Source organism: Pseudopodoces humilis, chromosome 17 (genome assembly GCF_049639895.1).
Source record: "Pseudopodoces humilis isolate 2021_Gansu_Grassland_sample_001 chromosome 17, ASM4963989v1, whole genome shotgun sequence".
NCBI classification, from domain to species: domain Eukaryota; kingdom Metazoa; phylum Chordata; class Aves; order Passeriformes; family Paridae; genus Pseudopodoces; species Pseudopodoces humilis.
In genome coordinates this window covers 5,582,501-5,597,802 of record NC_142216.1, presented here as the reverse complement: position 1 = coordinate 5,597,802, position 15,302 = coordinate 5,582,501, and the positions used below count along the sequence as shown (strand labels likewise).

The following is a 15,302-nucleotide window of genomic DNA, read 5'->3' as shown; positions in this document are numbered from 1 at the left end:
GCCTTGGGATGAAGAGTTAACAGGGTTTTCACTGGCCTGCAGCCCCAGAGGCGTGCAGGGTGCAGGGGATTGTGCCCAGCAGTGACCCCCGGCTGGCGGGGCTGGGTGTGCTGAGCAGGGAGGTTTGCTGGCAGAGATGATGAATGACTGCACTCCCAGGCAGGAAGGAGAGAGACAGATGCTGGCTGCTCTCCAGTCAGTAGATACAATCTATTATTTATAGGCATTTTGTGGACATGGTTATTTGTATTTTGTGACATGGAAACAGAGCTCTGGCTGATCCGTACAGTGCTCGTGTTCACTGCGCTCCTCCTCAGCCTCTCTGCTGCACTCCATCAGGGTGGTTTGTCTGGGGAAGAGCAAACAAGGTCTTTATTATGTACCTGTAATTAATGCTGAGCATTTTCCTCTGCTCTTTTTCCTGTTTATTTACATTTCTTTATAGCCCAATTGAAAAAAGTCACAGGAGACCTCAGCTTTTGAAAGACAGCAGCACTTTTAAATTTCATCAAGATCTTCCCAATACTGAAAGGTTTTATCCAGTTTTTGGGGAAAATCTAAATCAGAAATTGATTAGAACAAAAAAAGAATGTTGTGGAGGTTTTTGGTTTGTGGTGGGGCTTTTTTTTGTTGTTGTTTGGTTTTTTTTAGTGAAAGGTTAGATTTGGATTTTTTCAAGGAAATTATTTCTGTTCCATCCTTTGTAAACTTACATTTGCAGGGTACTTACTTATTTTGCTAAAAATTTAGCATTAGAGAAATTAGAGCCAGCTGCATTTAGCAATCAAAAGGAATCTAATTCCTTCCTGAAAAGAAGGCTGAGCAGGGGTATTTATCTGATGACTCTTCTTGATTTCAGTAAGCGTCTTCTCTGACACTCCAAGCATCTGCATTGGAAATGGCCTCAAATCGCACCAGGGGAGGTTTAAATTAAAGTTTAGGAAAAATTTCTTCACTGGAATGGTGGTCAGGCATTGGAACAGGCTGCCCAGGGAAGTGGTGGAATTGCCATCCCTGGAAGTGTTCAAAATGCGTGTGCATGTGTCACTGGGGACGTGGTTTAATGGTGAATTTCAACAGCAGTGCTGTGGTAATGGTTGGACTCAGTGATCTCAGAGGGCTTTGCCAGCCTTCATGATTCTGTGGGGACAAAGCTCAGGTTCATTTATTTGTGGTGGTTTGCTTGAACTGGTGAGCTGACTTTCTTTGAGAATAAAAGTAAGAAAATCAGGACTTCGACTTCTGGAAAAGTCTCCTTGCCTTATAAAAGTGTATCAAATGATGTTGCAATTATCTCTACCTGGCAGAGTTAATTATGTCCAGGGAGAGCAAATGCAGGTCACAGGGTAACAGCAGCACTTGCAAATCACCAGGAACTGATGACCACACTTATTTCTAAAACTCACTTAACCAGGGAAAGTGACTCACCAGAGGAACAGCTTGACAAATTGCACAATATCCAACTAAACAGTCCCCTTTGGAGTCTGCGCACTTCCATGGCAACCAGAGTGTGGCAGCCAGGGGAAAATGGAAATTCTTTTAAAATAGTCATCCTTGCTACCATTTCTTTTTCATTTGGGAAAATGCTGAAGGATACAGAGGAAATAACCAGCTGAGAGAGCATTGTTGGAAAGACGCAATTTCTTCTGTAAAGGAAAAATGAGTCTTTTGAATTTCCACGCTCTGCCACCTGAAAATGTCTAAATGCTGCAGATGTAATGAATGCTTCCTCCACTGACCTGTAAGCTACTTCCTCAGGATGCTTTCCCTATCAGGCATACCTAATCACTCTCCCACAGCTCTGACTTTGGGCCTTCAGCATTGAGGTTGCTGGGGGACAGCAAGAAATTTGCTGAAACTCCTCCCAATGACTGACAGATTCCCTAATCGTTCCACCAGCTGTGTTTAAAATAAGTCATCAAACACTTCATCTAAAAGCAGATATATTAGCCTAAAAATACTTGTGCAATTTCTTTCTTCAGGACTAAATAAATGTTTCTCGTGTTTTTTGTTGAAAGCAAAGTTGAAAATAGCAGGGGAGAAAGTGCATTTCCCTTTTTTTAATATCTTGGGAAGTTTTATCTGAAAGAGGGTGCATTTGGAATAGATGTTAGGAAGAAATTCTTGCCTGTGAGGGTGGTGAGGCCCTGGCACAGGTTGCCCAGAGAAGCTGTGGCTGCCTCTGAATCTCTGGAATTGTCCAAGGTCAGGTTGGACGGGGCTTGGAGCAACCTGTGAAAGGTGTCCCATGGCAGAGGGTTGGAATGAAATGAACTTTCAGATCCCTTCCAACCCACACCATTCTGTGTTCTCTGACACGGAACTGGAAGGTGCTGTTTGTGTCTCTAATGCTGGGCACTGACCCAGGAATTGTGAGGAGCACTAAGATTTACAGCTCTGCCTTCTGACACTCCCAGCCTTCTCTCTGACTGCAGCAGGAGACTCTGTGAGCTTCCAGGGACCCCCTGTTATGCTGTACTCAGACTTGCTGATTTTCAGTTAGTGAAAAGAAGACTTTTTTCTCTTTCCTTTCCTCTTGATAACGAGTTGTTCCTGAGCAGTCAGCTCAGCTGGGGTCTGCAGTCAGGGCTGTGCATGGTTGTGTCTCTCCAACAGCTAGGTCGACTGCCAAATGTTTTTGTCAAAGAATAAGGGCTGTGAGGAGCTGAACGGCCTCCACCTCCCTCAGGTGGTGTCTTTTGCAAGGCTGCCTGTCACACACTGCTTTAATGTTGGCACTCCAAAAAAATACTGTAACTAAGATGGGAAGCCCTGAGAATGTTTTCACAGGGAAGCCCTGCTTAAATAACTCTTCCATATGCTGTACATTACTTTTATCAGCACTAAGATATCATGTGCACACTCACTGGATACACATTTGAATGAGCTTTGAACTCCTTGATTCAAATTGCTCTGGCTCACAAAACACAAAAAGCATCCACAGCTGATCTCTGCTGGTATCACCCCCTCAGCTGGCCTTCTGCTGGGAAGCTCACAGTTCTGCCTTTATTCCAATGGAATTTTGCATTTATTGGACCTATTCTGCTTTTGTCTCAGATTTCATCCCAACTACTTGTCCTTGTAGCTGGGGAAGCACCATACACCTTTTTCATGAGAAGTTCAGGAATGCGTTCGTCCACTGGGCAGTGCCCATTGTCACAGCCTGAGATGGTGAGCAGGTATCTCTGGATAGGTAATCCCTGGCAATTTGTTGAAATAGGACAGAGATACTGTGTTATCCATTGTGAAAGGCTCGAGGAAGCCAAGTGACTGGGAAAAGCAAAATGTGGGTCCTGCTAAGAAATCAGGGCAAATATCTTTGTGTGTGTGGGCAGATCTGGAGTTGGAGAGGGCAGAGCGTGGTGCCGCCTCTGAACCCCTCCATGCTGTCTTGATCTTCCTTCCATTTTCACATGGATCACAGGGGCAGCTGGAGAGCAGCTGATTGTTAAGCTGAGATGGCAGCAAAGGGTACACAGCTCATGCACACAGCCCTTTCCTTAACCAGCAGCAGCACACTTGATGGCATTCAATCTATTGAATAAAATCGTGCAGTAATTCTGATTAGTGCCTACCCAGAAGAGCTGCTGCTTACCCTCAGATCCAAAGGCTAAGCAGCAATAATCCAATCATGATAATCATAACTTACTACTTTGATCTTCAGATAAAAGAGTCTATAGAAGTGCAAAAGTGTTACATCACCGTTATTTGGACAACTTCAAAGCATGTTTTATACACTAATGAATTCTCCCAACTCAGTCTGATGAGGAGTAATAGAAGGCAAGTGTGTGAACAGAGGAGTAGAAAGGAAGGAGATGAGTCCTCACATGGTGAAAGGAAAAAGCAATAAAATAAGCACTTGTACCCTGTGTATTGGTTGAGACATGATGAAGAGTCCATGAGGGTCCAGCTGCAGGAGCCAAGTGCGCAGGATGCTCTCCTTTAGGAGGAATTTTCTCTTCTCTCATTTCTTGAAGCTTGAAATAAGAAGCAAAATCTCAGGCTGCAGAGTGGAAAAACAGAGGGAGGGGGCAGCTTTTCATCTCGGCAGTGCTTCTGAAGCCTCAAATTTTTTTTAAAAAAAATCACCAAATGGATCTTAGCAGGTGAAATAGGGGCAGCAGAAACACTGAATATGTTTTCCCTTCACAGTTTGGGAGTTTTAATGTTAAAAGACAGGCACACCTGTGCACATAAAGCTCTTCTAAAAACACTGTCTGGGGAGAGCAGATTCATTCCTCACCACTTCTACAAAAGAATGTCCCTGTGCAAAAAAGAAAGGCTCAAAACTGAAACTAGAGAAAATCCAACTTGTATGGTTTTGTGAGGAATCACATTTTAAATTAGAAATGAGAGAGAAAATTAAGGGAATATGTGGAAATATTGCCAGAGTGAATATCTTGCAGTGCAGAAAATACTCTCCTTCCAGAGCAAAGCCTTTTTCTCATCATGTTGGGAAATCTGACAAAAGACAAGAAAAAAAAAATAAAGCAAAATGAACCAAGGCAAGACACCTTGGAAGAAGTCTGAACTAGGTTATTGTAGCATTATTGCCCAGAAGTCTCAGAAATTGAGCTCTCGTGTGAGCAAATGTAGATGGCTAAAGACGATCTTGGAAAAATGAATGGCATATAATCCAAAACATATTAAATCTTTGGGGGGAAAAAAATGGTTTTTCATCAAGTAGACTTTGAAGAAGAGACTGTGGGAGACTACATGGAATCCAGCAACTCAGTAAAGGACATTAGCACCATAGGCTGTTGCTCAAAAAGGAGGATGAGTGCTTGTAAATTTGGGGCCACCTGAGGTTGAGGAAGTCCCTGAATAATGAATCTCCCAGAGCTCTTCAGCAACTGCTTCTGACAAAATTTTATGCTTAACACCTTGTGAGTTTTTCTCAGCAAAGTGAACAAATGTCATCAGCGTGAGAAAAATACATGAAGAGCCTTTTTTACAGTGAAATTTTTACTCAAAGGCATGATGAGAGTTGGGGTTTTATTCCTTGTAGCGATAGCTGGCAAAACAGCAGAAGAGGGATGACTTTGCCTTTCTCTGGAGCTGCCAAGCAGCCCAAAGTGACCACGTGTTTCTCAGCAAATCACTAAATATTCATCCCTTAAGTCACCCTGTCTGCAACAGGGAGAGGCACACTGTGCCTGTACTTCAGAGGATGACGGTGCCTGTCTTCAGATCTGCCTTTTAGCCACACTCCTGTTTTTTCTTAGGGTTCCACTTCATCCCTCTATCCTGGCCCTGAATTTGTACTGTTTTTAGCTGCCCTCTGGAAGAGCTGAGTGTATTATCCTGCATTTTTAGCGTTAAACATCTCATTTCAGCAGCCAGGGATGCTGTGCAGAGGTGGCAGGTCCCTCGAATGAAGGATTTACCTCAGTCCTGCTCTGTTGCAGTATTTTTATGTGCCCTGCTGAAGCTGAAGAGGGCTTGCTGCCCATGTCAGTCCATTTTTTTCTTGGCACCTAGTGCTTCCAACACCCCACCAGCTGAGCAGGTGAGCTGTGTTTGTTGTGTATCCACAGGTGACGTTTTGGGTCAGTTGAGGGCTCAGAAGGGCACAACCTGCAAAGTGCTGTGGAGTGCACACATCACCCCCTGCCTGGCTGGGCCCTTTTGATGCTGCCTCTGCCTGTTGGGATTGAGTGCCTCAGGAAGGGGAATTGGGCAAAGCAGCAGCTCAGAGGCAAATTCCACCCGGTGGGCAGCGCTTCAGGCCACCCACCCAGGACAGGTTCATAAATGTGATTCATTTTCTTTTCCCACAGCTGGGAAATAAATTAGAGAGATGAAGTAAGCTATCCAGGAACCCATAAAGTAGCAGGGCTTCACAGGGAACAGAAAAACCTGGATGCTAGTCCTCTGGTTAAGCTTAGGCACCTCTTGCCTGTCAAAATTCTAAGTGGATGTCTCAAAAACAGCAGGAAGCTGCTCCATGCAGTCATGCTTATACTTAGCACTGCAGTAATCCAAGGCCCAATGACTGGAGAACCACAAGTGGCATGATGCATTTCTGACTAAGCAGGAAAACTCATTTTAGAATGAGGTTTTGCCCATTAAAGGGAAATGGAAGGGGAAAAAAGTGCCAACATATTCTGCAGAAGAAGAGATGAAACAGTAGGAGAGGGAGCATACACTGCTGTCCAAAGCCATTAGCTTAGGCAGAAAGAAACAGTAAATAAACCATGATTTATAATTAACACCTCACAGATATACATCCCCCCCCACCATTGAATCTGGGAGATTCTGTGTATTTGCAGAGATCAGATTCAGTTGATGCAATATTTACACCATGAGCATCCACAAGGCCCCTTCTTCAAGGCACATCTGCTGGGATTCCAAAATCCATGCTGCCTCCTTCCAGCATGTTGGCTTTGGGGATCAAGATGCACTGGCAGGGTTTGCCTGAAATCACAAGAGAAGATCTCCAGCCCACATACAAAAGTTAAGAAGCCCTAATTTTTATTTTTTTTTTCCTTTTCTTTTTAACATGAATTGGAGAAAGAAAACCAGGACAGAGCCAGCATGGGACTTCCAGTACCTGTGCACCCTCAGCTTCCTTACCCTGTCTCCCTGGTTAGTGTTACCCACAGGGAACCAAAATATGCAGCTCTTAGCTCTGTAAAAAAGTTGTGAGACTTGAAGAAAGAACTTGTACCTTTGGGAAAGGTGAATGAGAATATCAGTGGAAAATATTCTTATTTCTGTATTTGTAAAGGCTTTCCTGACACTGCATGTTAAAACCCAGCAGTGCAGTCAGGACTCCAGACCCTTGTACCAGGAGGAAAGATCCAATAATAAGTAAAAGCAAACTCATATGGCAAGAAAATTAGTAATGCAGCATGAACAGAGAAACTTGCATTATAATCCCACGAATTTTGTGGCAAACAGTTGTGAGCTAATTCAAAACTCTCCATGGCACAGCAGAGAGTAAGAGGATAAGAGCTCTGCAGTCTGTACTTGATGGATGCACCCAGAGCTGATCCCAGCTCCACAACCCCACACTGAATTTCTTCCTTTGCCTTTTGAGCAAAGCTGGGGTTCGTGTCAGGAACAGAGATGAAGTGGTGAGGCCAACCACACCAGATGGTCTGTGACACAGGAAAAGCAAAGCTCTTTACATTGACAGAGTTTAATATTTAAAAGTTGCTTAAAGTAAGAGAAAGCCTGGTGCAAAATGTTTGCAATTAATCCACTTCAGAGTCAGATTTCAGACAGAACCACAGAATTGTCTACACCAGTATCAAATTCAGAGTAGTGCTGGAGATCAGAAGCTCTGTGTGGGTAGAAGACCAAAAGTGGGTTTGACCCACAATCAGTAGCACAAGCACAGAAGAGCTTTTTCTTTCAACAGTTTTGCATAAATTCATTCAGTGACAAATATGTCAGTTGAGCAAGTGAGCCTTTATTAGACTTGAATTTAACAGCAAATCTGGGAAATCCTCCCAAAGCAACTATGGCTTCAGGATCCCAGATTTGCACTTCTAATTAAAACACTGTCAGTTTAGGTGTAATTCTCCATAAGGAATGGATTTGAGGAGGGGGAAGGGAGAAGTGGGAGAGAACTGAGATAGTGTTTGAACAGTTTTCCAAGGAGGTTTACTCTGTATATTTTCTGATGATCTTGTTAATATTTTTTGCAGAAATGTATTGTTCTCTTCTAATAGATGGCAAAGCAGAGGCAAACTCCTGCTGGCTTTTCCTACCTTCCATGAGGGATAAGATCAAAGAGAAAATTGTTTGATCAAGGGTTACATTTTGTTTTAAGAAATGAGATTATAGATGCATGATTTTCTATTTCTGTATGAATCCATCATTGGTAAGGCTAAAACATTAGAACAAATCTCTTCATAGGAACAAAGGGAACTTACAATTCCTTTCTGTGTTCCACTGGCAAAATGCAGTCACTTTTGCAAGGAAAGGTTTTTAGAAAGTCATGTAAGTAAAAAAATCAAAATTATTACTTTCAGCTTGACCATCTGCAGTATTTTTATTGTGTGGATTTAAAATAGTATGTTTCAGAATTATCTTTTAAATTATATATGCAGTAGGTAAAGATATAATCTACTATAAAAGCTGAAAGAAAATTATTTGAAACAAGAAAGCAGAAACAAAATTGTTTACCATGTTAAAATTATACCATTTAGCCTTTCAGAAATTAAACTATAAGTAATAGCAAAAGGCAAAGCTTGAACAGACCCAAAACAACCATTTTCAGAGTGCTACTTTTAGAGGACATTTGCAACCGTTATCTTTGCATTCCAAATGAGAATATTAAGGTTTTATTTACAATTTCAGAGTTTTCCACGGTCCTGAAATCTTGGTTCCCAGCCAGATCTAATTTTAAGTAGATTGTGCACTGTGGATAATGAGGGCAGAGTATTTACTACTCATTCCTGCAAGGGTAATGATGGAAAGGAGCATCCTGTTCTTGCCAGTTCTGGGAGGCACAGGCAGGATCCCAAGGCAGGGAGAAGAGTGGGGGTATGTGTGTTATTTTACACAGCACAGGCAGGGATAGAAGAAGAAATCAGGATATCTTAATTTGGTTGTGTAGGAAAGAAGAATCTAGGTGCAGAGGAAATAACACAGGTTGAAAAAAGTGCAATCTGGTCTATTTAGATATTTTACCCCTTTTTGCACCCCATTCGTGAAAGCCTCTTACACTCCTACCCTTGCTTATTTTACTCCAATTTTTTTTAGACCCGGCTGTTTGCAAGGATTACAATGATAACGAACATGAATAAATTCAGAGGTCAAATAGACAGATCCAAATATCTGAATCTTAGCACATCTTTAAAGTCCTAACCAGGGTGCTCAGTCTCACCTTCGCTCTGCAGGGAGCTGAGTTACTGACTCCTTTCCACTCAGCAGGGAGCTGACTCCTTCCTGTTGTGCTTGAACAGCTACAGGGACACATTCTCATGCAGGAGGATTTGAACCCCACAGCACCCATTAGTGAAAAGAACTTGAGCCAGGGCTCAAGCTGCAGAACATTTCTGTTAGTCAAGTGTAAGGTCATTTTTTGTTACCTAGCTTCAGATTGAGACTTTCAAAACCTCACAGTGACTTCAAAGAACAAGATGTATCTCCTCCTCTGTGACTGCTCTTACTAGAGCATAAACATAATTCTAAGTCCCACCGGTTTTTGCCCAGGCTTTTAGCAACCTGGTGTTGAAGTCACTACTGTCAGAAATCAGACATTATCTCCTAAATTACAGTGCCTAAAAGGCACTTTGCAAATGTGTCCCGTGATGGAGGCACTGCCATTTGTCTGCTGGGGCTGCAGAAGAAGCAGAACAAGGTGGTAACAGATACTGCCTTTGCAAGCCCTTGCCATGGTAAGCAGGCTCAGTCTAAGCAGACAAGAGAAACTCATCTTGTTCTGTTCAACCTGTGTTCACTGCTCCTGAATGGGATCACATCTGCTTGTGTGGTGTTTATCATGACTGTCGTTATGTTCTTTATTGAGCTGCTCTGTCCTCCCAGATTCTCCATCCCTGGCCAGCTCTCCCTTGTGCTGCCCAGCCACGGAGCAAAAGGGCCGTGTCCTGTAGATCCCATGTGCTGAGTGTTCTCTCTGCTGGGCATTTCAGCAGTTTTGATTCACAGCTCCCAGCTCCAAGTCAATCCAGCAAGGAGGGCAAACATTGCCCACTAGCAGTGTCAGCAACAAAACATCACACACACGAGGCTATGCTGGCAGCCCTGGCAGCTGCTGACCTCCTCTCCTTTCCTCCACAGTCTGTGAAAGGGAGCACATCCCTCCTCATGCCATGAGGAGGAATGACCAGCACCAGCAGCAGAGACAGCCCAGATGAAAGCAGTCCATGATGGACACATGAATCCTGTCTGCATCCTTCTGTCTCCCTGGGCAAAGAAACAGCCCCTTCTCCCTCCTCCCCCAGCCCTCCCTGTTACCTTCCAGGCTCTACACCCCAAAGTTACTTTTCCATGCTGTCAGTGCCAGGTGTGAAGCTGGGAAGCACAAGCCATCTGCAGCTGAGGGCAGGCAGCCCCCTGGGATTAGCTGGTGGTGAATATCACCGGGATGTCGAGGGTCTGGAGGCAGGAATCCGGCTGACTGCCGCTGAAGGGATTGAAATGAGTCGCAGAAATATCCCAGCTTCATCAGGAAGGAAAGGCTGTATAATTTGCAGCTGGAGATGAATGTGATTATTTGCCATGCAAATGGATTTTGCCAGCTCAAAGTGGCCTTCATCAGCAGACATTGTTGTATTTGACATTATCTGGTTACTTTTGTTTAATGCCTCTGTGCCTTTTCTGAGCGCTTCCTTCCCTGAGCACACATCATCCAGACTAATTTTCTTCCTCTTCCTCATCAATCTGAAGATGTGTGAGTTGAATCCGTAGCTGCCTCTCTCCCCAGTCCCTCTCCAAATATGAAACAAATGGTGAAGCTGTACGTGCTGACAGCCCTGCAGGCTGAGTGTTCTCTGCAGATGGGATGCAAGATGGTCACATTTATCTCACCAAAGTTTAGGCCTTTGCTGGACTGGGATATCTCTGTTACCATCCCATAAACCATATTTCTGCAGAGTGACTCAGATCAGCAGAAAGACAATGCTGAAACATGGTCCCCCATGGAGAAATAAATGGTGTTTCTCACGGGCAGGTCCTCCTTAGTCAGGCTGTCTGGCTTTATTAAACAGCTTTGTATGTTCCCTTCTGTCTGGGACAGTGCTCTGCATCTAAAGAAGGAGCACATAAATAATTTAGACAGAATGCCTGAATGCTGACATCATTCTAAAATCATCTTCCACTCTTAAAAATTATTTGAAAAGATTTTAATATTAATGTCTGCTTGACTTATTTGCTTCTATAGCTATTGAATGGTTACAGTTAATTGGCTATTTGATTGCAGACAGTACAAAACACCTAGATTTTAAAGCATTATTATGAACATCTTGTCTAACCATCTGCTGAATACAAAAGAGAGAATGTCAGTAGGCAAATTATTCATTAAGACCATAACTCCTCTCTGAGCTTCAATATGTCTTACAGAAAAGCACAGGGGCTGTTTTTTTAAACTTCAGGTGATGGAGGGAAAGATCACAGCTGGGCTGTGTGTCTGGTCTGGTTCCATGTTGGTGCTCCTTCCTGCCAGGGGTACGTGGTACAGCAGAGACCTCGACAGGCATTGGTGATGGGCATTGCCCCCTGCCCAGCTAAATTTTCTCATAATTATCTCCATGTCTCATTATTAATATTGTACTCTGAAAGGAATTGAAAATCAAAGCATATTCTCTCTGTTTATTACTAATTTTTTTTTCACTGAATTTTTTTATCCCCACTCTAATTCCATCAACACCTTTAAAAGTAAATTAGGAGCTGAGAAAGACTTCTGGCTTCCTTGGAAGGGTGTGGAGAGTGTGACTTTGGGTAAATGGCCACGTAAATGATGGGCCTGCAAAGAGCAAGCTGCACTTTTTAGACCTTCCCCCTGCTCCTGTCTGACTCTCCTCTCTGTGCCCAGGTCTCTCTCCGGCCGCATAGTCGGTGGCGTCTGGTGGTTCTTCACCTTGATCATCATATCCTCCTACACAGCTAACCTGGCTGCCTTCCTCACCGTGGAGAGGATGGTGTCTCCCATCGAGAGTGCAGAGGACTTGGCCAAGCAGACAGAAATCGCCTATGGCACCCTGGAAGCTGGCTCCACTAAAGAATTTTTTAGGGTAAAAAGGAAACTTTAATGCAAACGTTTTTCTTAGCTTCTTGTTTGACAAGTCCTCCAGGTCCGTTCTCTCTCATCCTCAGCTCAGGTCTGGGTTTTTTTCCACTTGCTTCCCCTCACCATGTTACAGCCTGCCAGAAGATTGGCAGTGACTCCAGTGCATGTGATATTCTGTAGTTGTGAACACAAATATGGAATATCCGTGTGCTTCCCCACGTTACTGAGGAGCTTCTCTGAGCAACTCCAAATGAAACCATCTCCAGATTTCCAGCTTGGTTTGCCCTTGGTTTGAGCTGCAAAATCACTTCGTACACGAATATGGGCCAGAAAATCAGGGATTGATCTGGGCCCTGGTGCAGAAGTGGTAACATCCTGTTACCCCTTTTGGCTTCCTTGGCCTGTTTGATGTGTGGGTGTGTGCTCAGTCCAAGCTGGAAATCTCAGGGGGCACCCAAACCTCTGTTAACGCTTCTGTTGGGTTTCTGCTGTCCTACGCAGCGATCCAAAATAGCAGTGTTTGAGAAGATGTGGACATACATGAAGTCAGCCGAGCCCTCCGTTTTTGTGAGGACGACGGAAGAGGGGATGATCCGGGTGAGGAAGTCGAAAGGGAAGTATGCATACCTCTTGGAGTCCACAATGAACGAGTACATCGAGCAGAGGAAGCCCTGCGACACCATGAAGGTGGGAGGTAACTTGGACTCCAAAGGCTATGGTATTGCAACGCCAAAGGGGTCTGCGCTCAGGTAAGTAGCTTGGATTTGCTTCCTTTTGCCAAACCACCCAGCAAATCAATGTATGCACACAGTTCAATCTCCATTGCCATGTTAATCACGAAAGCTTGGGGCAAGGAGGTGGGGGAGGCGGAGGAAAAGGGGTGTGACCACTCAGTGTGATGTCCAGGGAAGTAAAATGCCCGGCTCCCACTGAGCAGCAGCAGGAGTGTCTAATTCTTCAAGCCCTGCATCTGGAAACTGGATCCTGGCTGATCCACTGGCTATGAATGTGTCTGCTGTATGAGGTGATGGCAGGGGGCTGCTGTGGTGTAACCATTGGTTTCACAGAGCTGTATCCGGAAGGGACGCTCATCCCGTGCCATGTGAACTGCGCAGCTTTGCAGAGTATGGGATTACCCTGCCTTGGATCCATGCTTGCAGAGGGAGTGCTCATGGGGAAAGCATTTTGGTGTTTCCTAAAATGAAATGCTGGTTGGAAGAGGTGGGAAGTCCATTTTGAAAAGCCCTGCAAAGGGTGGGCATTTTCATTCTCTGAGTCAATTTAGATCCCAGCAAGCACCAAAATTTATAGCAAGTCCAAAGAGGTATAAACACTGAGCCCAGAACCACAGCTGCCACATACCTTTGCCCACTGGCCTGTGAAGTATCTTCAGAGACTTTCCTTTAAAAAGAACTCTTTAAGAGCACAATCCCAGGCCTGAGTTAGTAGCAGAGCCTGGACACTGCATACAGCCACACTCCTGGACATGAGCATCCATCATGAAAACTGACCTGCTCAGAGCAGCATTGCCACAGTCCACAGACTGGTATTGTCATCTTGGGCCTGTCAGAAGTGTGGCTCCTTTTGGCAGCAGCCACATCAGTTCCTCACGTTACAATCATGAGGAACATGAGTTACAAAGGTTTAGTAAACCATTAGATTACCAAACCATTAGATTACCAAACCATTAGATCTCAGGATCTGTAGCATTAAGTAATCAGAATGAAACTCCAATGTATTTAATTAATTACTGAGTTATTTATTAATGAAAGCATATTGGCCAGAAGTGTATGTGTGGCCTTATAGTTGTTTGCTAGCATAACCCAATGCAGACACATTTAATCCATGATCTCTGAATATGAAACCAGAACACTACCAGATGGCCATTTGCAGAAGGATCTGTCTGGTCACACAGTGCCCAAGCCAAAGCCAGCCCAAAGAATCAAAGCTGTATCAGCTGGTAGTGGATGAGACCCAAGGATTTTGATTACTACGGTTCTTAGGTCAGCTCACACTCGATTCAGCACTTCCCACATCAGCAGCATCTTTAGAGAAGCTGACGTGACAGCCTGCACCACCCAATGCACAAGGCAATTCTTGCATCCAGTGCAGCTCAGGCTCTGAAATGACTCAGGTTCCTCCAGCTCAAGGTGGACATATTCTCACAGCTTTGAGATGCTTTCTGTTGCACACTTTCCAGTGTTTGTTTTCAGTCTTGCAAATATGGAAATTAGGATATGGGGCTGATTCTATTTAATTAATTATTTACTTAAACATCAGTCTTGGATCCTAATTTCGATATTATAAAAACAAACAAACAGGAACATCCTACCTGTCTTGTAATTTTTGGCATGTGGAAGAGCCATTTTTCATACTTCGAAGAAAAATAAACCACAAGAAAGAAAATTGCATCATTTTATTTTTGCAACTCCAAACATCCCTCTGCTAGGCATGACTCCAAAAATTTCTAACATTTCTTTCTGTTTCTTCTTTTGCATCCTGGCTGCATGTAGAACAAATTTCTTATGGGCCTAATGGCAAAGGAGGAATGCTTGATTTTCCATCCAATGGCGTTTCTTTGGAACAGTTCCTGTCCATTTTTCGTCCCATTGTGTCTGTTTTGTTCCTGATGTTTTAATTGTTTTAATCTCAGTAGTTCCCTACAGTCCTCATGTCTGTTTTCCCCCCGGGGTCCTGCACGTGAGAGGTTGCCCTGAGCAAGGTGACGTTCATGAGGCGTCTGTCCAGCACGGTCATCCTGTCTCTCACTCAGTCTCCATCTTCACTCACTTCCATCCACAGAGTAAAAGCTCTGAGCCAGGATTGCAGGAGGTTTGTGACCCAGGTCTGTCTTGTGTCAGGTGTGTTTTAGAAGCTGGACATTGTAGCTAGACCAGTTTTCCTGCATTTAGGATAGCTTGTTTGGAAAGAATCCTAAAGAGAAACTACAGGAGTGTTCACCATATATTTTTCTTGCTTCTATATGGGCAAACAATGCTAAGATGTTGCCACAGATAAATGAAAACAAGGTTGATAATCCAGAAATAATTCTACATGTGGTAGTAGGTGCAAACAGCCCTTTTAGATCAGTTTGGTCTCGTGGACTGCTAAAAGAAATTGCTTCTTCCTCCTAAGTGAATCTGGCTTTGAATATCTTTTGGCCTCCAGAGGTTAAAATTTAGTTGCATTTAGGCATGTCTGAGAAGGGCAGTAATAGCAAGGCAGAAATTTTACCTTTCAGCACCAGCAAGTTCAAGCTGTGATCCTGCCTGACATGAGGCAGTCACCCTGCTGCAAAACACACCCATTTACCCAGCAGATCTTCTCCACTGCTGGACAAGTGATCAGAAGGAGGGAAAAAAGCCAAATTATCCAAAACAGGATAAAGAAAACCCAAAAAATTCCATGTAGGTCTGGACTCAGGCACTAGAGTTTTTGAGATGGCGGTCTGTGAGAGCAAGTTCTTCAGAGCAGCCATATTGACATTGAAGTTCCATGAAACAGAAGTCAGTTTTCCTAGGGTCTGTGAGTATATACAAAATGTTCCCTGTTAAAAACCCACCTTCATTCAGGACCCCAGACTTTTCAGTCTTCCATC

At 43.9% G+C, this 15,302-nt stretch overlaps 1 protein-coding gene across 3 annotated transcripts in view; it reads left to right on the top strand.

Annotated features, from left to right (window-relative positions):
* GRIA1 (glutamate ionotropic receptor AMPA type subunit 1) overlaps positions 1–15,302 on the top strand; it is a 119,828-nt gene that overhangs the window by 89,337 nt on the left and 15,189 nt on the right. For all 3 annotated transcript variants that reach the window (XR_015774028.1, XM_005523598.3, XM_005523599.2), the window contains exons 12-13: positions 11,510–11,708; positions 12,206–12,453. Coding sequence is in view for 2 of the 3 variants with exons in the window: in XM_005523598.3 (XP_005523655.1) it covers positions 11,510–11,708; positions 12,206–12,453 (447 nt within the window). In the remaining variant the exon portion in view is untranslated. The remainder of the gene's footprint in view (positions 1–11,509; positions 11,709–12,205; positions 12,454–15,302) is intronic.